We start from the raw sequence: 23343 nt of genomic DNA, 5'->3' as shown, positions 1-23343 counted from the left end.
AGACAGTCTCAGTGGATGAATGCCATAATGCCTAAGTGCCTTACTTTTAGTCTTAAAGGATCTAGATGTGCCACTGGGGTTGTGTGTTTCCAGAAAGGCAGGGGCACCTCGCAAATGGCTGTTTTCCGCTAGCGGTGTAGTTGGGGCCCACCGCCGTAATACAAGCGCTTCAAATATAGAGTACCATGGGCGGGAGATGCCCAACAGTGTTCGTGGTCATGAGGCACTGTAACTCGCTTAGTGCTGGCAGCAGGACAGTCCGCAAAGGTACAGGGCGCTTTCATCTTCATCCTCTGTTGCGCCCGCGATGTTGAGGCCCACAGCAGCTGACGTCCAGGAAAGAGGGGTCAGCTGTGCGGCAATCTCCACAGGACCCGTTGTCCATCAGCAGCCCCAGCAGATCTTGAGCACCCTGTATGAATCCGCTAAGAGACCATAAGGGGAGGCAGGGCCTGCCTCCGGCCTTCATACGATCACACTGATGAGCACTGCTTCACTCTGTACAGGAGGCCTCCCGGCCGCAGCTGCTTAGTGCCAGCGTTCCCCACTCCTAACCGATGTTTGGGTTTCACCTGCCATTTCAGTGGCAAATCTCCACATTTGCAGTAGGCCCTTCGGGCAGCAGGCAGCCTTTGAATGGCATTTTCCTCTCAGTTTTGCTGCTCTCGATCAGCAGCGGCACTGCAGCCGCCCCCGTCTTTTTGATCCGCTCAATCCCAGTTGAAGCACTGTCGGCCCAAGCAGTACCACAGGTCATAGCGGCAACATCCATTTTCTCAGGTTCAGGGCTGTGGCTTTACAGCGGTCAGGAGTCTCTGAGGTGCCTCGTGTGGTCACCATTTTGAGCTCGACAGCCATCCACATGATTCAGCAGTTTCAGGCTGTATTTCAGTGTTCATGCATTTGTGGGGTCAAATTAGTTGCTCTTGAAGTGCATGAGTCTCTTTCATGCTTGGAGTATCGTTTGCTGGGGAATTAAGAGCCAGGTGGTAGGATAACTACTAGATTGTGGCTCACAGCTGGTAGAACTGCACTAAAGTCCAACTTTCCATGAACTGTCTAGCGCCCCCCATTGATGATCAAATGATAAGTATATTTGTAACACTCCACATCCCTCTTTTCAACTGAGGGTGACTGCATTTCAGGTGCTGGAGTATTACATTGCAACGTACAAACCCAGAATGTCAGGGAAAATCCTAAAAATCTGCATAATCCCAATGAATAGTCTGATTTTTGCATGTAACAAAACTACCAACAACCCAATGTGTTTCCTACAAATATGGGACACCTATAAAGCTTAAATGAAAATGTATCTCTGGAATCATGCATTTAAGCAATTTGATCCTTGATCAGCTCAGGTCTTTTAAATCTCATTTCCTAAAGAACATTTTTATCTTGCCAGCTGCTCTAGTTCTGCCTTGTCTAAGCCAGTAAGGTTGTCCAACCTCAAAGTTTCAGACAGATTGTAAAGTTGTGGAAGACATTATTTCTATAAATGTTTATTCTATAAATGCAGATTTGTTTTCTATTGCTAACATTTTTCTTTCTGGAACTTAGTACTCTCTGGATGTGAGAGGTGCTTAGCAGAAAAGACCTGGGTGCATACTTGTGTTTGTGAGAACCATTGTGGTTGGTGGATACTGAGCTGCTATAGAGCTTTGCACAGCTAGAACTCCAACAGAAAAAGTATGGGGCTGATAAACATTTTTATCAAGAAAGCATCCAGTCGTTGTTAAACTTTTAGAATAACTAATAGTCCTTCTGTGCTCTTGGTGCCTTGTGATCACAAGTAGGAAACTCGTCCCACAGTCCTTTGTGATTTGTCATAATCCGTACAAAATAAACCAGCACCTCTCTTTATCTTTTCATTAGCTTTTGGTTTGACCTTCAGGACAGGATATCCTGAACCTAATATGAGTCTACTGTCCGTCAAGCAGTTAGAGGTCTTCTCTATCCTTCCACTATACAAAAACATTTATGTGTCTGCGTTTTTGTTTCAGTCACTCAACATATTATTTTCCTTCCCCAATCATGTATTATCTCAGGAACGCATGTAACTATCAATGTGAACAAGTTTACATTTTAGTATGTAGCTGCAGATAGCTTTAGCTGTCTGCTGCTGAATACAAATGTCATTCTTCCACAGGGCTATGGCATGTAACAGAATGTTGCATATTTGCAGGCCGGCATGGATTACAAATTGAGTGGAATGGAATTACTGTGTGGAGTTCTGTTCTGCACATTTATAATTAGGCTGGCGTTCCGCACCCAGAAGATGTAAATACAGCACCCAGAAGTTCCAACTAGTAAGTAAAATTGCCTAGGGAAAGGCCTCAATTGCAACCCAGACCCATTCCCTGCCCCCTTCTGTGCCCACAGTTGAGGCACAGGGAGGCTTGTAGTGCTCACTCCTGCCCAGTAACACCTTCTACTTCCTCTTCCACCATTATTCCCTCTGCCTCGTACACAGGCTCTTTCAGAAGTTTACCACATGCAGTATACTGGCTGTGAAAAACGAAACGGTCCACTAGAATTTTTTTTTTAAAAAGCAGGTCCACTCAGCCACTCCCTTTTTGTTGTGGTCTAACTTGTAATTGTAGGAATTCTGGACCTCATTATGACTGTGGCAGTCTTTTACCAAGACCGCCGCGGCCACCGGAAGACATGCAGTGCTGACGGTCTTTCGACTGCAGTATTTTGAATGCCACCATATATCCGCACCGCCAGCGGTCGAATATCTGGAGGTACTCATCATGGCCGTCAGCAGCGCTTAGGCGGTTCCACCGCCAGCACGGCCACGCCAGAAAAAGACTGCCACACAGAATTAAAAACAGTAATTCTGCACGGTGGTCTTCTGATGGCGTGGCAGTGCTGGCGGTGGGAGCGCCTGTCCCTTCTCCTAATGGAGGAGCACCTCATTGGACGAGGTAAGTGCCGTTCACACGTGGAGGGGGCTGGGGGTGTGTGAATGGGTGTGTGTGTGTGTGTGTGTGAGTGTGTGACTGTGTGTATGCGTGTCATAAATGGGAGGGGGGAGTAGGAGTGTCTGTGTGTGAATGTGGTGATGGTGTGTGTGTGCATGTGGACGGTGGTGGGGGTGTGCATGGGTGAATGTGTTAGGGGGGTGTGAGTGAGTGCATGCAGGTGCGTGTATGAATGTAGTTGAAGGGAGGGGGTGGGGGATGGTGAGTTTGTGTGTGATGTGTATGGAGTATGTATGCGTGTCTATGGGGGTGAATGTTGTGAATGTCTGTGTGATTGTGTGTGTTGTTGCATGTGTGTGTGCGGAGGTGTTTGGGGGGTATCCTGGCGACAGGAACGCAAGTTCCTGTCGTCGGGATACCTTACCGCCTGCATTTTGTGGCGATCGAATACCCAGGAAAATGCTGGTTGTGTCCCAAGTCGGAATGACCTTGGTGGTCATCCGACTCCCACCAGGCTTCAGGTGGAAACCTTCAGCTGGGCGGCCGTTGTAAAGCGGCGGGACAGGTGGGGACGCGGAGGTTTGACAGTGGCCAAACTGCTGCTGTCGTAATATGCCGGTATGCACCACTGGTCCGGCGGCGGTGAGACCGCCAGGGTCATAATGAGGACCTCTGTCTGGAGATTCCAGCAGGTATTGAAAATTCTTATCACCCGAACCCTCCACATAGAATTTAGCATTAAACTTAATCAAAAGCACTGGGTCATTAATTATATATTATGGTTATCTCATGACAAAATAGTTCCTACAGCATCACTTGTACGTATTATTAATAGCTTGCTGTGCTCTGCTTTGTATTGTACAGGCATATATTCAGAAAGAAGCCACATGAGTTGGTATTTTTGAATACTTGTTTTGAATTTTGTGATCATTTTATTTTCTTTTTCCTAGGAAAAGGCGTGCTTTGTGAGAAGCTCCCCAGTTTGGACAGACAGACGGCTGAAGTTTGCTTTGATGAAGCAGACAGAAGTGGCAAGCCGTTAGTCTGTGGATTCTACAAGTAAGGCACAAAGTACCATCTTGAAATGTTTTTAGATTATTTAAATACATATTCTGTTTATCAAAAATGTATAATTATTTTTCACTCCGCGCATCAACACAACTTTATTGTTTAAAATTCCATTGCGCTCAATAGACTCTTTTATTCTTTTTTTTAAGGACTGCCTGATCACATTTGCACCACTGGTTCTAGTGTACAATGTTCCATACAAAGAAATACTGATCATCTAGTACAATATTGGAGTGTTTCTCATACTCCTATTCCTGGGCCAAATATGGGCCCTCTGTTGACTAGATCTCTATGGAGGAGGAGACCATTTAAATATATAAATTGTTTCTCTATGTAGAGAGACTTCTATACTAAAAGCCATGCAATAAAATCCCTAATAGAAAATTGAGCATGTCGACATTTAGTTAGATGGGTATTACTTAGTGTACTATTAGTGTCTGTTAACACTGGTTTGTGAAAGAGTTATTTCAAAGTAGGTGCTAAGTTAATTGTAAGAATGTATAGTTTTATATTAAAAAACATACCTAACACAGTTTTCTAGTCATTCACGACCTACATCCTACAAAAAACTCCTATGAGATATTGGCTCTGTCCATTTAATTCCCCTGGAATTTTTACTTTTTTGACAACCTGGTTTATGGACTTATACCATGAACGTGTCTCGCTAACTTAATCTCTTCCACTGTAAACTCTAAAAACAGTTTGGGAGTGTTAACACCAGTGTATGCCTTTTAAGCTAAGGGTTGCTGCTACACAGCTGGGATAAACGGCTAAGGGCTGATTGCATGTGAATATATGCGCACACGTGGGTGTACATGTACTAGCTGAGTATGCAAGACTACAGTCTAACTCAGGCCATTATCTTTGCAAAGCTAGCCTGTTAAAGGGCGAGGTCCTTTTTGGATTGATGCTGACCTGGTGAAGTCGTAAAATATGTGTAGGTATTGATACTCTGAGAATATGCATCTATAGAGCTTTTCTGAAGTATGTAGTGCGCCTAATGTATCATACAATGTGGGTGAAATCGGCATCACAGTTAATTGTATTTAGTCCTAGAGACATTGTTGATGCACTAGTAATGTGGTAAATCAGGATACTAAATGAAAATCTTGTATTAGTTTCCACATATCTGCACTCTATGTGACACTTCAAGAATTATAATTTTGTTTCTGACTCTTCCTAATGAGATGTTGGACTTTAATCACCCGACTGGGCCACGTTAATTTCTCTGCTGGCCAACTGGAGGATCAAAAATCTCCCACACCATAGTTGCTGCTAGCCACCAGGAGTAAAACAACACCAAGTTAGACAAAAAACGGTCAAAAGGGTCTGAGAAAGCTGAAAAAGAATAGTGGTCCCCATGGGAACCAGTTTCGCTGAGGACATGTCTAGCATCTTCCTCTTTGCTTTCTGAAAGCTTTAAAGGCATGAAGTAACTAAAAAAAGCTCAGTCTCACCTCATAGACGTTACTTGGAGGAATCCAAAAGTCACTGGCAGGTGGACCTTCTTTGGCCGCACGTTTTGAAAAAGCATTGAACAACATGACACTAAAACCTCATATTTAGGAGACAAGGTTTCAATTGCAAAATGAAACCACGCCTGACAAATCATAATTATGTACACCACTTTAAAGCCACAATTCTACTTTGACAATAGCAATTTCAAAAAGCTTCAATGAGTAATTTCATACTGCACAGGTAAGGCAGCTTTTCAACTTGACAGAAAATTAATGGCAACCTAAATTGAACACTCTGTGGGGGCTGCAGATGAATCACTACTTAATGTCTTATGCATCTGCCCGGTAATTTTAAAGGAACGGCAACTGTTACTCCGCCCAGTGTTCAATTAGCTCCTAGTTCGGACATGTAGGCAAACCTTGTGGAGGTGTTGAATCTAAAAAAGCAAAGACTAAATGCTAGTTTTATAAAATGTATTCTCATCTTTGGATCACAAGTCTCCCAAGTGTAAAGCACTGAATGAACCACGCGCACATCAAACTTAGGCCCGTTAGTACATCATATTACTCTTTAACTCTGACAATCTGTTTGTTAGTATTATAAAATAGACGGTGAAACTCGAGTATTAAGCATATCACAAGAACACCACTCCGCCACCACTGTATAATTTAGTTGAACTTTTAGAACATGTGGATCTTTAATTAATACGGTAACTATTGAATATTCATTGGCAATAGATGTGTACTAACTTGCAGTGAGTTTTACAACTGTTTATCCCATTGATTATTCTTTTTATGCATGTGATGTTCTTTTTTGACTCTACATGTTTTATATTAAAACTTGACTTGCTTTCGGAAAGCTCTATGGGGAGAGATGAAATGGCTGTAGGGAGGGTAGGCATTATAGCCCCCACTTCTTTTTTTGTTGAATGTCTCCAAACAACCTCATCTCTCCCGAAGAACGATGCGATACAAAGATAAGAAAAATAATGACCCGTGCAACCACATCCTCTGTTCTCGGGGAACAAAGGATGGTGAAAGCCAAATAGCCGCGAAGCATACCGGGTATTTCTCCTGCTCTTCCTGCAAGTGTCTGGAGAGGAGGGCTTGCCTGAAAGAGAGAGTCCTCCCTACCTGATCTTGGGCAGGGAGAAGAGTGCGTTTTTTTCTTACTTCTGCTCACACTTGTGCAGGGAGGCAGGGCAGCAGAAATACAAGCCAGATCCGGTATGGTATAGGAATAGTCCCAGCCATGCGGTGAGGCGAGGATTCAGAGGCCACGGAGATGGTGGAACTTCCCAGCAGTCCACAACAAGACAACCAGCAGGTGGCCGACTGGGTACACACACTCTTGTAAAAGAAAGAAAGGGTAAAAGTGTGGGTGCTGGGCAGGGGAGCTCCCTGTAAACCTCTGCAAAGCAAATAACCGAGTGGAGCACCCCATAAGTCCGTGTGTGGTTACATTTGTAAACTTTCTCTCTTTGCTGCCCAAGAAAAAGCAGGTACAGCAGCAATGGCAAAAAGCATTTTGTGGGGCTGCCCCCACTAAACACCCCCTGTCTTCTTAAGAATATTGTCCTACGTCCCCCAGGTCCAAAGATACATGACCTGGAGAGGCTGGTCCATTCCTTCCTTGCATACTTGGGCTTTTGCCCCAAGGTTTTGGAGAGCGGGTATGCCTATTGGTGGCATAAGTCTGCATAGCAGCAGGTAAAAAAAAATACAAGACTCATACATTTAGTTTATTGATAAACGTTATGCTTTATTGATTATCACAAAGTTAACACTGAATCCTTTTTCTATGTTATTGAAATGTTTTGGCATGATGAATTGACAATCACAAAGTTAACAGTGAGCCTTCACTTGCCCTGATAATTGGCATTGCAGGATGTTACCATACTGAGTGATTATTATTGTGTTTCATTGGTTTATTGTGGCCCATTTCTTTGATTAATGTGGTGACACCCAGACAAAGCCAGTAGACCTACCCTTTTGTAACAACACCTGTGTTGTAATCAAAGATGTACACACTTGCAGATGTTCTTTGTGTTTCTTTTATTTCAAGAAGCATCAATAATAAAGGCTCACCGACAGCGTCTGATCAGCAAAGCCTCCTCTCCCAACTGACTCTGATCTCCCCACACAGAATTCTACATTCTACATTCTATTCTACATTCTACATTCTATAGCTATCTATTCTATCTATCTAGTATTACAACATCTCTTTTTTTCCCAAACAAAACAAAAAACAAAAAAATAAAATAAAAAAATAATAATAGATAAGTAATGATAATAAATTACTACATCATATAAACATTAATACATTTCAAATTCAGAATACTTATTTGGAACTTGTCTTTTCCTTTTAGTTCTCAAATTAACATCAGTTACATCAGTTAATTCATTCTCTGTAACTCTCTGTGCCATTTCTAAATTATGCATTTCATTGTCACAAATACTACTATTACTCCTACTATTGTTTCCATCAATTCTGCAATTGGATTTTCCCTCCATTCCAAAACTAGTTAAATCTCCAAAATCATAATAATCCCTATTTTCCAAATGAACATCAATTCTGTTTCCTACATTTTTCAAAATGCTCTCTTGATGTGGTTTTAACAAGATCACTGCATTTTTACTCCACCAACCCTTATTTTTCAAAAGAACAGAACCATTAGATACTTTCAAAACTTGCACTGGAGCAGAGTATACCGACTCCCCTTTTTGTACTTTATAGGGTTTTCTTACAAGAACCCAATCACCTACGTTGAATACTCCAGATCTCACTCTATTTATTTTATCATAATAATGTTTAGTTTTTACTTGTTTGTCGATAATTTTTTGTTTAACTTGAAGTTCATTATCATCCACAATTTTGACCATATTACCATTATTCACAACCTTGCCAAATTTAGGAGTGAGTAAAGTTTTCTCCTTCCTACCTCTCATCAAAAGGAAAGGTGAAAATCCAGTTGTAGAATTCGTAGTACAATTATACCCATACACTTTCTCTCGTAAAAATTCATATACATCTAATTTCGATGCTAATGCTAATTGAATACCTTCTTTCATAAATCTATTCATGCGTTCTACTTGACCATTCGATGAAGGATTGTAAAGAGGACTTTTTTCTTGTCGAATACCATGACATTCCAAAAATTCAAAACATTTTCTGTGAAGTTAATTGTGTACCATTGTCAGATACTAAAATTCTGGGTAAACCTTCAATTGCAAATATTTTTCTTAAAAATTCAACAACCGTTTCAGTACTAACATTACTTAAAAATTCCCAGTGAATCCATTTAGAGTAATAATCTGTGATGACAATTAAGTAACGCATATTTGATTCAAGTAAAGTAAATGGTCCTGAAATATCTATAGCTATTTTCTCCCATGGTGCATCAGGTATCAAAACAGGTTGTAATTCCTTTTTGCTCAGTTTCCAATGTTTGTCAGATCTAATACACTCCACACAGTTATCTAGATACATATTAACATCATTGTCAAGCCCAGGCCACCAATAATATGATCTTAAAGCTTTCTTTGTAAGACTAGTGCCAGGATGTCCTTTATGGGCCAATTCAATCAGCCTTTTCTTTAAAGCTTGTGGTGGAACATACAAATCATGTCTCATTAAAATTCCACATTCAATACTCAATTCATCAGCTACTTGTGAAAAATTCTTTAATACGTTACCTACATTTCTGCTAGGAGGCCACCCTTCAGTGACATATTTCATTACTTGTTGTAATACTGAATCACTTTCAGAAGCTTTGCACCACTCCTCAGCAGAAATCACACCATCACAATGTTCTACAACATCCATATATGCCACTATACATTCATCATCCAAAATTTTTCTGTGATCCTCATCTTCCAAAGGTAACCTGGATAGACAATCAGCACGTCTATTCAGACCACCAGAAATGTGTTTTATCACAAAGTTATATTCTTGTAACTTAGATAATAATCTGATCAACCTAGAAGATGCCTTCGTATTACTCCTCCCATCCATCATGTATACCAATGGTTTATGATCAGTTACTAACTCAAACTCATTGCCCCAAAGATATGTCTTCAATTTCTCCACGGCCCAAACGCAAGCCAATGCCTCTCTTTCGATGGTACTGTAAAAACATTCTGATTTCCAAAGCATTCTAGAAACAAAAGCTACTGTAACTTCCTTTCCAGACACTATCTGAGTAAACACAGCTCCTATACCTGTTGCACTAGCATCAACAGTGATTCTGTTACGTCCTTTTGTATCATAAGGTTGCAAAGCTGGTGCTTTCAATATGGCATTTGTTACATTTATAAATGCAGTTTCTTGCTCATGTGACCATTCAAATTTTACTTTCTTTCTTAGTAGTTTCCTAAGAGGTTCAACTATGCCAGCATAATCCATAATGAACCTAGAATAGTACTCACTTAACCCAAGAAAAGATTTTAGAGTTTCCTTATCCCTAGGTCTGGGAACTTCACAAATTGCTTTAAGTAAATCCTCCTTTGGTTTTATACCATCAGCCGATAAAGTGTGTCCCAAATACTCTATTTCTGTACAAAAGAACTTACATTTCGATCTACTCACTGTCATCCCTCTTTCTCTTAAAATACTTAATACTTTATTCAAAATGACATTGTGTTCAGAAGATGTTTTCGCATGCACCAAAATATCATCCTGAAATTTCTCAATACCATCCATATCTTGAAAAAGAAAATCCATCAGCTTTTGAAATACACTAGCGGCTGAAGCAAGTCCAAAAGGTAAGCGTACATATCTGTACGCTCCAAATGGTGTTACGAAAGTGGTATAATCTTTTGATGATTCACACAATTTGACTTGATGATATGCTGACTTAAGGTCAATCAACGAAAAATATCTTGAACCATTAGTAGCTGCTAGAATTTCTTGTATCCTAGGCAATGGGTGACAATCTACTACAATATTCCTGTTCAAGGATCTCAAGTCAGCACATAACCGTATATCACCAGTTTTCTTTTTTGTAACTACAATAGCCGACACCCACTCAGAAGAATCTGTGCGTTCAATCACACCTTCATCACACAATTTCTTTAATAAATCTTTTAACTCCTTTCTAACAGACAGTGGAACAGGACGCACTTTATGAATGACAGGTGTAGCTGTTGCTTTCAACTTAATTTCGTGTTCAAATCCCTTCACACATCCAATATGATTCGCAAAAACATCCTGATTATCAGTCAACACCTTTTCAAGAGTCAAATACATATCAGTATCCCCAATGCTATTGACATCTGAACATGGTATATCACCTAGAATGATTGGATTAGTTGATCCTGGTTTCAAAATTATTCCCAGTCTACCCAAATCCTGCCAACCAACGATGTTCCTGCCATTTTCAGCAACATATATCTTAGTATCGATGCTGCGACTTTTAAATTTCAAAGTGTCACAAAAATATCCCACCATGTTAATATCAAACTCTCCAAACGCCTTTGGGTTTACATCACTCTTTTCTAATTTCAAGTTTTTCCAAACTTTCTCAAATTTGTCCTTATCTAATATAGTAATAGGAGAACCAGAATCTGCCATGACCTCCAATTCTTTCCCTCCAATACTAACACAACCAAGTGGTGCTTTATATCTGTTCATCATTTTCCTACAACCATCATCTTCTACAGTTAGGACAATATTTGCACACATTTCTTCATCAAAATTATCAACTGTATTAATTCTAATTTGATTGCCCTCTTTTGTACTTCTACATACAACACCAAAATGACCGACTTTTTTACATTTAATAATTTTTTTTCCTAACGCTGGACATTTGGGATTATTACCCAAATGTGATTTTGACCCACATCTGTAACATTGTATACTTTTCCTTCCGTAGTACTTGCTATCTTTGTCTTTAGTGTCTTTAGTTTTTTGATCCTGTACCATATATACATCTGTATTAGAAACATCTACAGATGTTAAAGCTTTAGTGGACAGTAGCGATCTCTCAATTCCTTTGGCTATGTCAACAACCTCTTGTAATGTTGGATTTCTGCATGCCAACAACCTTTCTTGTATTTTTTTTGAATAACATTGAAATACAAATTGATCTCGAATATAGGTATCAGTCATCTCATTAAATTCACATGAAGAAGCTAAGACTCTCAAAGAAGCGATGTACTCCTCTACGCTTTCATTCTCCATTTGCTTCCGTTTGAAGAAACTGTGCCTCTCCACCATTACATTGGGCTCCTCTGTGAATTGTTTTTCCATACGTTTAACTGCTTCCTCATACTCGTTCAATGGAATAAATTGTCCAGGAGGCGATTCATACTCCGGTAGATTGTCAAAGATTTCTTGACCTGTATTGCCTAATAGGCCAAACATCAATGCTTTTTTCCGTTCTGGATCAATTTTTTTTCCATCAATAGCCACCAAGTAATTTTCAAATGCTCTATGCCAATTTCTCCATTTCATTACAGGTTTGCCAGGATTATTTAAAAACAACGCAGGTTGGTTAATAAAATTATTATGAGCCATAGTTTATTTATTCCTTTAAATATTTATTAATATATATATATATATATATATATATATATATATATATATATATATATATTTTTTTTTTTATGTATTCCACAGTGTCCAAAACGTTCTTCAAGAATCTGAAACTCTCCTGCAAACTTAAAATGGCTACTGTATACTCCTTGGTCAATTGAAAGCAATGTATATCCAAATCGACATACAAAATGGCCGCCGTTGATGAGTACTTTTATTAGGAATTTGCCCTTGTTTCACTCAGTTTGCCCAATCCAAAATGGCTGTTGTTTATGTCACCGCGTTATATTTGTTTTCATTGGAGATTGGGCACAATACAATTACACAAACAGTACTCCAGCATGACTAGCAACCGTTGCTAGGAAACTAGTACACTTCATTAATGAGTGCTTGAAGCGGCGATAAATTAATAAGGAAAGAGGAAATTTCCAAATCCCACGGCTACAGTACCTTTTTGAAAAGCGGTGAGTACTTTGAAGATAAAAACGGCAAAACTTTCCTCCACCGGATCCACAATATAGAATATTCGATGAGCCTAAACAACACTCGTCGCCAAATTGTTGTAATCAAAGATGTACACACTTGCAGATGTTCTTTGTGTTTCTTTTATTTCAAGAAGCATCAATAATAAAGGCTCTCCACCAGCGTCTGATCAGCAAAGCCTCCTCTCCCAACTGACTCTGATCTCCCCACACAGAATTCTACATTCTACATTCTATTCTACATTCTACATTCTATAGCTATCTATTCTATCTATCTAGTATTACAACAACCTGGTTGTCTTGTGCCTAAAATACAGTAGTTATAAGGTTCAGGGCTTGCTAGGGGTGTGCCCTGATATTATGTTGTCACTATAGGCATTTCCACCTGCCATCGCCTATATTTTTGTAATTTAATGCATTGAATTGAATATTTTGTGCATAATAAAGGGCTTTTCATGTTTTATAAGTAAAAACACTGAATGAATAATGATTTATTGGGTGGTGGTTGTTGCTTCGCAGGGGTACTACCCACACTGCCTCCAGAATAGGCCTTAGACTTCTCTATCTCGCTCCCCTTAAAGAGAAGTGCAACAACAGGGTACTTGGTTCCCCATAGACGAGAGGTTGTGGATTTATTACCTAGGTATGAACTCTCATCCTTCCCAACTCATAACCCATCTTCTTATATCTGCACATCTGAAAATAAACTGTTTAGCGCTAAAGGTTTGGACCAGAATATTTCTGTGTTAAGTGTAGGCATTCAGACGAGCTGCCTGAAAAATCATATTGTAACTACATTGGTGTCACATTCTGAATTGTACATAAAAGATAAAGCTTACATCCAAATAAAGTATTCCTGACTTCTAGTTAAACATTTTTGAGTATGGCCTGTAAACAGCCTTAACTGTTTTGGCAGTCTCTTGTTTTGAAAAAAAATCATAATAAAAAACATACACATACATACTGGGGCTTTTATTTCACCTCATCATCCATTGGTCTATTCAGGTGTCATTTACATTTTGCTTTTACCCGCCACTACACACTGTATTGGGCAGTGGGTGAACCTAATTCAGCCACTAACTGTTGTGATTGACAGCATTTTGCTTGTGCTCACGTGCACATCCACCTAAATGTTATGTTATGTTATGTTATGTTATGGGGATTTGTAAAGCACATGGCAACCCGAAGGACTCCCAGCGCTGAATGCAGTCCCTCAAAATACAGCCTGGGATTTATATTCTGAATAGCCAAGTTTTAAGCAGTCGACGAAAGGGAAGCTCATGGCTGGTCAGCCGAAGCTTGAGGGGAAGGGAATTCCATTGCTTACTTCCCAAGCAAGACGGAGAGGTACCACCCCATCTAGCTTTTTTTTTTTTTTTTTTTACAACTGGAAGTCTAGCTAATGCAGCCAATGATGATTTAAGCTGTCTGGAAGGCATATATAAGGAGGCTAACGACCTTAGCAGAGTAGGGCCTCTATTTTGCAAGGACCTATGATTATAGCACAGAACTTTGAATTTTATGCGCTGTGCCACGGGGGAGCCGGTAAAGGGAGGAGATGCTCTTTTTGACTGACATATATCTAGGTATGTCTAGGAGAAGATGAGCAGCAGTGTTCTGGACCCCCTGAAGTTTTCTGTCTACATACTTTGGTGAGCCGAGGTATAAGGCATTACCATAGCCCAACCAGGTTATAATAAGGGACTGAATAATTAGTCTTTTAGGCACAAATGGCAAGATTCTGAGGACTTTCCTCAGAAGCTTAAGCAGACTAAAACAACTTGCGGAGATCTTTTTTACATGATGGTCCATCGTAAGTCGCGGGTCTAGCCAGACTCCTAGACACTTAGTATTCTCTTTAGGAGGGGGCAGATTCCTGTAGTCTATGTCGGTGCTTGGGCTGGTAGAACAATCTTTGAATTCATTTCTGCTATGTTTGATGTTGATCTAAACTTACTTTTGTAATATCAGTAGGAAATATTAAATGTGTGAATAACAAAAATCTTTACAAAATCATAGCACAAAACAGATAATCAAACATTTGCGATCCAGCCACATAATTATAGAGTCATGTTCTAGTTAAAATCAGTTCATACCCACTGCATAACATTTAGGACTCAAGGAGCAATCAAAATGGGCAAGAAGGTTAAAAGACAACTGTCAGAGGATACACCGTATGCATCGGATGAGTACAAATGTGCTTTAAAGTGCATAGTGCATGATGAATGGAAGAGTGCAGTTGTTGTTTTTTAAAAATCAGTTAAAACAGCCCCATCCAAATTAGAGGGGAAGAATTTGGGAGAGAAAAAGAGAGCAAAAAAGGCGATAAAAAGCAGTGTCGTTTTAGCAGCGGCAAAGAAAAGACTGTAAGTTCTTAATGCCGTGTCTTGTTAGGGGTGAACAATAGCAACAGTTAAATCAGTGCAATACGAGCTCTTGCCAGGGGTGATTATTTTAGGGACAAAGTGCAACGTGCAGTATCAATGCATGAAGACATGTTTCAGGCTTAGAAGGCCTTAAAGCTCACAGATACAATCCAATACAATGGAATGTAGCTCAAACCATGACCAAAACACAGCATGCCACTTCAGGCTCTTGGGTAATAGAACAGTACATGGGTTTTGGTCTCTGTGTCCTTCCTACAAAAAAGAAGAACTTGCCTACTCGTGCTAGTTCCATAGGGACATCAGATTAAAGAATACAAACCACAGTTTATTTGCATGTTCTTATGCTATGCTGAAGGGACAGAGGCCTTAGTAACATTTGCCTTTGGTGTAACATACTAGATGTTCTGCAGATTGTTGTACTATCATACTTTTAACTTCTATTGCACAGTTGCTGCAAAAAAATGCAGACTTTCTAAGGCCACATGTTCAGTGTTCTTTATCTTTTATTTCTGAAGGTGCTTGATTTGTGTGGAGTACTTTTAACTGTTCTTGTGTCTACTGGTTTTTACAGGCGTTTTGACCCAGCCTTACAGTTCTTACGCAAGAAAGTATATGACAACCAGGTGCTGGGGCAGATTCATCGAATTTCCACAGTCAATCACATATTTCCAGCAGCTTCTGTTACATCTCTCAAAAAATCAGGTACTTATTTAGGAGTTGCTCCAAACTTCGAGGATCTTTAGGTGATAATTAAGGAGATGTGGGCAGACGTGGATTGATTTCTTGCTTTGAGTTTATAGAATGTACCATTGATGCATTTTGTGTTACTATAATTAATGGGGATCCATCTATAGAATTGCATCCTAGCTGGTCATCCATTATGGACTTCTGCCCTGACTGAATTCTGACTTCAGGAGGGGATCATTAAGACATATGGTGCAATATATATTTTCATAATAATGCTATGAATGCATCTATGTAAGAAATGCCGTTCCATATAAGGAAAGACTTAAGCCGGGGTGGTTGGTGACAGGAGTTGGAGAGATCCATTTGAAGAAGTAGAGACCAAAAATACATTTACAGAGATCAGTTCATTTTTACAGACTGGTTCAGTGATCCCTTGCACTGTGCATCTCATTTTCAAATTGGCTCTGAGAATTAGTATGATATTACATTGATGCACGGTATTCAAGAAGGCTGAATGAAGAACCAAGAAATGTGCCAAGAATGTATTTGGGAAGCTTAGGCTGATAATGGAACATGTAGTGTTGAGCAGGATGTGATAAAATTACATTAAGGGCCCTCTTGACCAAAATGGTGGCTCTTAACATGGGAAGCAGCTCTAGAGGGAGAGACCTTGAGTCTTGGAGAGGGTGTTATAGCACAAGGATTTATTAGATTGAATCACTAGAATCTGCAGGCCGAAAATAGGCTTTTTGGGGATTATAAAATTGAATTTGTTTTGTGAGCTTGTAGATGGAATGCATTTAGTAAGATTAATTGGTGTGAGACAAAGACTGATTTAAGGAAAATGGTGATGAATTTTTTGTGGGCCATATCTGAAATGAGAGGCAGTCTTTTGTCAAATGCAGGAGGTTTGGAAAGAGTACAGGATCTAAATTATGAAATATTTCCTGAAGGGGAAGAAAAGGATGTTGCAGAAGGCTGCTGAAGAGACTGTAGGAATAATTATGATATTGATAGAGGTTCCAGTCAAATGGAATGAGAGATGGTTCTGGATTTGGTGGACATAGACGAGGTTTGCCATGGTAGCAGTTCAAATGAAAAGGCTATGATGTCCTGAAGAAATGAGATGTAAAAAAGCAGTGTAGTTGGGCAACATAAAAGAGAAAATTGAGGATTTACATAAGACTGTTGAAACTTTACTGTGGTGTTCTGCAAAAAGCTTGTGGTGAAAGTCAAGTACGGGGTGTCTGTGAAGGATATCTTGTAAAATGAGGAGTGCAGATTCCAGAAATTAACTGTTTGAAATGTTGACAAATGTTATTGAGAATAATTTGAAAATAACCTGAATATAGTGTAGAAGTTGTGCAAGAGGTATCTGAACCGGCATTAGCACATATCAGAGGCACACGTGTAGGACAAAGTTAATACTAGGTTTCTGTGATTGACCATGTCAATGATTGTACAGAGGTCCAGAATAATGAGAGTAGATAACAGGTGGCTATGGGTGGAAGGCGTGAGTTTGAAAAATGTGGATACATTTTAAAGCATTCTTAGTAAACTGTAGCCTGAAAACGTACAACTGCTGAATAGTAAAGCCTATTTTGGGAGACAAAGATTGATCCCTTTGAAGACCAGCCTTTGGAGGATTCTATAGAACAAAATAATTAAGTTTTATGAAGTAGTTGAGATGATGGTGGAGACCTCTTATTTCTTTCTTTTTTTAATTCTTTTTTTAAATTAAATTTCAAACCAAAAGAATATAAAGAATAACTGGCCGTGCACCCAACATAGACAGAACCATGTACCATTTGTGTCGCTATACAATTGCACTTTGGGACAAATACGCATAAGAAGCTCTTACATAAAGAAGCGTAACACATAAAGGGTAGTAACATGGGTTTTAGGAGGATGACGTATATTATGCACCATTTTCACCGAGAGGTCAAAGAGTCAATCATCAGCAATGTCTCTGTTCCCGATATCCCTCCACTATTGGCGGCAGGGTGCTCATGGGCAGAATCGTCCAGCATCTTGGAGTCATCCAGGGTCAACAAGTGGTCCCTCAAAGGCTGCCAAATGTCCTTTGGGCGCAAAGCTGGTGGTGGCAGAGAGACATGTATCTTGCCAGTTGTGTCACAGTGTATAAGGCTCCAGAGCCACGCCCGCACCGTAGGCAGCTTCCCGGCACCCCAGTGTAGAGCTATCTTCCGCCCCGCCAGGAGAAGAGCTGTGGGTGCAAAGCGTTGGAGAGGTTTAGCAATATTCTCAACATATCCCATCAATGCCATCCAGGGGTAAGAGGGACAGCGATACCCACCATAGATGACAATGTATAAAAAACATTTCTCCAATATTCCGCTACCCCGCCACATGCCCATGTTAAAGGAGCAAGGTCTGCATTTTCTGCTTTACACTTCAGTCATGCAGAGCATCTGGAGGGGTCTATTTTTGCAAAGGCACTAGGCGTCACATAGATTCTACGAAGACATTTATAATATACAAGTTTGTGTCTATGATTTAAAGATACCATGCGTGTTTGAGAACAACTATCATACTGTATCTTATCGGATAGCTGATGCCCCAAGTCCGCCGCCAAGGCCTCCTGCACCCTCCCGTCCTGAACGGGGAGAAGCTCAAGGGATGTTCGGTGCAGCTTGGAAACCAAGCCATCGCTGGAGTCTGCTGTAATAATTAATGTAATAGGTGAGATATCGGAGGGCTCTACTGGGAAGTGGGCAAAACCAACTGCAGTGTGCTCTGCAAACGTCGGAGGGCAAAATGATCCATATACGTGCCGGATTCAAAACAACTATACTCTTTTTGCGAGAATATATAATCTTGCGGGAAGAAGTCGACCATAGTGGAAAGCTGGAGAGAGCAGAGCGTATGTTGCACCGGCCACTCCGCCGTAAGGGGTAGCCATGGATTGTTGCCTAGAGAGAGCACTGCTGAGTATAGCAGGTTACAAGACAGAAGGCAAGCCAATCGACGCCAAGCCCAGAACGTCGTTGCTATTGGCTGGACGTCTGCAGGATCCAATGGATGGCCAAGTATCAACAGCGATTGTAATCAGATAGGAAACACAAGAGAGTCCCTTTCTGGTATTGTATATGGCAGTCAGGCATCCAATAGTGATACCAATAGTACGCATAGTGGCACTTGGCAGCTAGGTAGTATAACTGAAAATGGGGAACCCCAAAACCTCCACGCTCATACGGAAGTGTCAGAAACCCTTCAGCGCACCCGGGGACGGTTCCCAGCCCAAATCAACCGCGTCAAAGAGCTGTCTAGGGAAAAATGTGTTGGTGTGGGGAATCAGTATGTTAACAAAGAGATCTAAAAACCGCAAACGTACCACCATTTTAATTAATGCAATGCGCCCAGTCATTGCTAAGGGGCGGCGGATCCAGCGGTCTGTCTGCATATTTAGTCTTTCCACTGCTGGTCCACAATCTAGTCTGAGTATATGCTCCTCCCGATGTATATGGATACCCAGACACTTAACCTGGTCCTCACGCCAAGAGAGACTGAACTCACAGTTCACTGGGGTAGTCACCTGTGTGAGGGAAAACAGCTCAGACTTATGCCAGTTAATTGGCAAGCCAGAGAAATCACTAAACCAAGCTATCTCTGCCATCACTGGGCTCAAATTGGTGACAGGGTGGCAGAGAAACAAGAGGATGTCATCTGCATGTAAGGAGACCAATAAAGGTCCGGTCTTGAATCACAATCCTCTGTGGATGTGTTTTTCCTGGAGGTGACGTACCTAAGGGTCCATCACAATTATGAAAAGGAGGGGCAACAGAGGGCACCCCTGCCGAGTTCCCCTGGTGATGGTAAAGGCCTGTGACAGTGTGCCGTTAACTCGTATACGAGGAGTAGGAGAGGAATACAGTAGCATATTCAAGGAGACAAATCCCCGGGGCATACAGAGCTTACGGAGAGTGGCCTCTAGAATGGACCACTCTAAAGAATCAAAAGCCTTCTCCGCGTCTAACAAGGCAACCGCTGCCAGTATCTTTGGGGAGACTCTGTGAAGGGGTGCGAACACTGTACGCAAGTTCAGCGACATGGACCTGTGTGAACCAAATCCCGATTGAGCTGGTGAGATTATCTGATCCTGCAACAGGGACAGCCAGTTAGCCAGCATTTTTGCCAGAATTTCGTTATCAAAATTCAGAAGTGACAATGGTAGGTATGAACCACAGAGGGTTGGGTCTTTGTCTGGTTGTAACAGCAAGGGGACCACGAGCGTGGGCAGGAGCACTCCCTCATCCACGGCCTCCTAGTACACATCCAGAAGGTGGGGGGGGGGGCAGGATGTGCTTGTATGCCTTATAAAAGATACCCGTAAATCTGTCCATGCCTGGTGCCTTAGAGCCATTTAATGAATCCATAGCCAGCATAATCTCCTCAGACGTGAAGGTTTTTTTGTAGCTACTGCTGTTGTGGCGAGCTCAGCCACACCATGGCCACCTCTTCCAGATACTGCAGCATCTCATGGGAGTGATTGTGCACACGGGTTGGGTAAAGTTGCTTATAATAATTAAATAAAAGTGTCTGTACCTCAGAGGGCGTTGAGGTCTTCGAGCCACAGGGCCCTTGCAATTCAGGAATATAAGATATCGACCTACGGTACGCAGAAGGTATGCCAAAATGCGGCTGGGCCTCTCGCCGTACCCTGGCATATTTACCCAAAAAGCTGGTCTCACGTTCCGCCAAATCCTGAATTGTGTCCAACAATTTAGCCCGGGCAAGCAGATCTGCCCTCATGCGTCCGCCGCCACTGAGCTGTATGCCTCTGCTAGTGCAATTTCAATACTGCTAATATCTCGGCGGATAGTTTGCAGAACACCTTAGTGCTTAGCTATAGTGATCCCTATAATGTAGACCTTGAATGCCTCCCATAATTTAGCTTTAGATGTAACCTTGGCAGTGTTAATGGCAGAGTATTCTAAAATAGTGGTATGGAGATCTGAGTGGAACACCTCATCTTGTAGGACCATATCAAGGAAGTGCCAGGTGCGCTCAAAATAGTCCAGGCAGGGAATGGGTAGGTCGAGTCGAACTGGAGAGTGGTCTGAAAGAGTCCGAAGGAGGTCGGAGACAGCAAAGCCAGGCCAATGTCTGCGGTGAAATAAGCCAGAAATCAATGCGAGGCCAGCTGTCATGTGGGGCAGAATAGAATGTATAGGTTAGTGCGGCAGAGGGTGATATCCGCCAGGGGTCCTGCAAGGAATGAGTATGGCATATATCAGGTAAAACTTTCAAAGATTGGGGTTTATTTTCCGTGTGCAGGGATAGGGTGTCCAGGCATGAATCTTGGAGTAGATTAAAGTCACCTCCAAGTATCGGGTGGTCCGCAGGCTCCCTGTCTATGTGCATCTGTAGTGTGGAAAAGAAATCTGGGTTGTCTACATTAGGAGCATATATATTAAGAAGGCGATCCTCCGACCGGCCAGCATGCCACGTACCAAAATGAATCTGCCCTGTGTGCTGGTGGTGGAACGGTAACATGTTATGGATCAATATGCATACCCCTTGGGAGTAAGAGCTGTAGTTGGAGTAAAATCTGTTGGGGTCCCATTGTTTAGCAAATGTAGTGCTAGAGGTGGGCGCTAAATGAGTCTCCTGCAGAAAGACTATCTGCGCTCCATGTCTAGTTAAATATTGTAAAACTTGCTTCCCTTTGCGTGGGTTATTTAAACTCCTAATATTCTTGGACATAAATGTAACATTTAGAGTTGGTCGCCCTGTAGTCTGTGTACCTGCCATCGATTTGAGGTGATTGTGTACACATATGCTCCCTGGGGGCGCATAGAAAAACAAACTAACAGTCTGAAAATAGCAAGATTACCTATATCCTAACTGTCCCATGCCCCCCCCCAATGGCCTCCTTAGCGAAACAAAAACAAAACAACCCCATTATGACATACAATTTGATATGAACCATGGAGGGGTGACATTGCTTCGGCAGGTGGACCCCCAGTCGAATAGGTATGTTTAAGCATTGAAAGCATTATTGAGGAGTCCAAGGTTCCGTCTGGTTTTTACGGTGCCCCCGTTCACCCCCCCAGGATGGGGCTGGAACCCTCAGCAGAGCCCCAATACACATTGTACCAGCGGACATCACTGTTGTCCATGCAGCAACACCCCCCAGGAGCCGGACTGTAGTCATGTCTCTGAGACCAGAGCCCCCGGGGTACAGATCGGGGACCATTGAGGCAATGAGTGAGCCGAGCGTGGGCTTTTCTTGGAGTGTTTCTTACAACATTCAAGTACCTCTGCCGGCTTATTGAAGAAACCCTTCTTGCCCTGGACATCGACACAGAGTCTGGCTGAGTATAGTATACCATATCAGAGACCAAGACCCCTAAGGGCAGCCTTAGCGTCTTGAAACTTCCATCTGGCCTCCGGCACTGCCATTGTGAAGTCCGGATAGATGGAGATTGTGGCTCTTTGGTATTGCAGAGGAACCTTTTCGCGGGCCAAGGGGAGTGCTGTATCATGATCTCTGTAGTTAAGAAGGTGTGCAACGGTGGGGGCTCCCGGCACCAGTAGTGCCAAGAGGGATCTGTACACTCGTACCACCACAAATGTGGGGATGAAGCTAGCACGATCAAACAATTCTGTGAGCAGGCGTTTGAAAAGGAGGTCCATGCAGCCTGTGTTAGTCGTTTACGCCACCCACAAGATTAGAAGATTATTGCATTTATTTTTTTATGGCGACTGTGCATAGAAAGGTCTCCAGTACTTCCAGCCTCTTGGCGGTGGCATTCTCCGTCTTGGAGATTCGGTCCTCTGAATGTGCCATTTGCGCATCATGCCGGTCAAGACGCTCCCCCATCCGATCGAAGCAGCTAGCTATGGTATCAAACCTGGCATTGATGGCCCTGAAATCAGCATGCAGCTCCGTCAGTATTGCAATGGTGGTGGGCATATCAGAGTCCCTGTATGTGCATGCCCCCGTCTCAGACATTATGGACACGTTATGTTGAGGTGTCTGCTTCTGGTTATCAAATGCAAGCTTCCGTTGTTTGGGATTTCCTTTGCCCATTGTCTATGTAGGCCTCGTATCGGGTCTGGTCCGTTGGAGCTCTAACACGGCGCTGCCATCTTGGTCGCCAGCGTAGCCACCTCTGAATTTTTTTAATGTGGGAAATGACAACTAGATAACATTAGTGTGCTGATTCCCCATTGTTTGTTTGCGATGTAATCATTTCTCATACCCAGAGTTTAATGAAAATGGATGGTCTAAATCTACAAATAAACTAAATAAAGGTATTCTTCAGCTGTACCTTAACTTGAAACACATGAGACAAGGATTATTCTTTGTTATCCGTTGTTAAATAGAGTGGTACTTAACTGCAGTACAACACAGAAACTTGTTAACATCATGCAAGCCTAATTATGCAGGAATTATCAGGGTGTGGGTTTTGGAACAAATGCGAAGTCACAAAGTCACAACCAAGGGTTGATAGAGTGTCTACAGGAGGAGACATAACAGTACTAGTTCGACTCCCTTGTGTGCTGTCTGCATCCTGGGCAGATAAAAACTGTATAGGTTATGATTTAGACATTCACTGTACGATCCAGAGAGGGAATGCAACTAATTTGATAACCTGCACAGGAAAGTTCAACTAGAACTAAAACCAACTTTCCCGTAGAGAGCAAACTAGTCCAGAAAAATGTGCCTTCTTCTAAGAATGGTAGCCTGGGTGAGTGCGAGATTGAAATATATCCTGCCCCTAATATAAGGCTGTTTAATTGGAATATTGCATGAATTAAATTGAAATTAAAAGA

General features: G+C 41.7%; 1 protein-coding gene across 5 annotated transcripts in view; it reads left to right on the top strand.

Moving 5' to 3' along the window:
- Positions 1-23343, top strand: part of LOC138300504 (inositol 2-dehydrogenase-like) — a 207959-nt gene that overhangs the window by 103352 nt on the left and 81264 nt on the right. For all 5 annotated transcript variants that reach the window (XM_069239952.1, XM_069239951.1, XM_069239950.1 and 2 more), the window contains 2 exons: positions 3875-3983; positions 15425-15555. In XM_069239952.1, the coding sequence (XP_069096053.1) occupies positions 3875-3983; positions 15425-15555 (240 nt within the window). The remainder of the gene's footprint in view (positions 1-3874; positions 3984-15424; positions 15556-23343) is intronic.

This window comes from Pleurodeles waltl, chromosome 6 (assembly GCF_031143425.1).
Source record: "Pleurodeles waltl isolate 20211129_DDA chromosome 6, aPleWal1.hap1.20221129, whole genome shotgun sequence".
Taxonomy (NCBI): Eukaryota; Metazoa; Chordata; class Amphibia; order Caudata; family Salamandridae; genus Pleurodeles; species Pleurodeles waltl.
The sequence above is the reverse complement of the archived record's forward strand: the minus strand, read 5'-3'. Positions and strand labels throughout refer to the sequence as shown.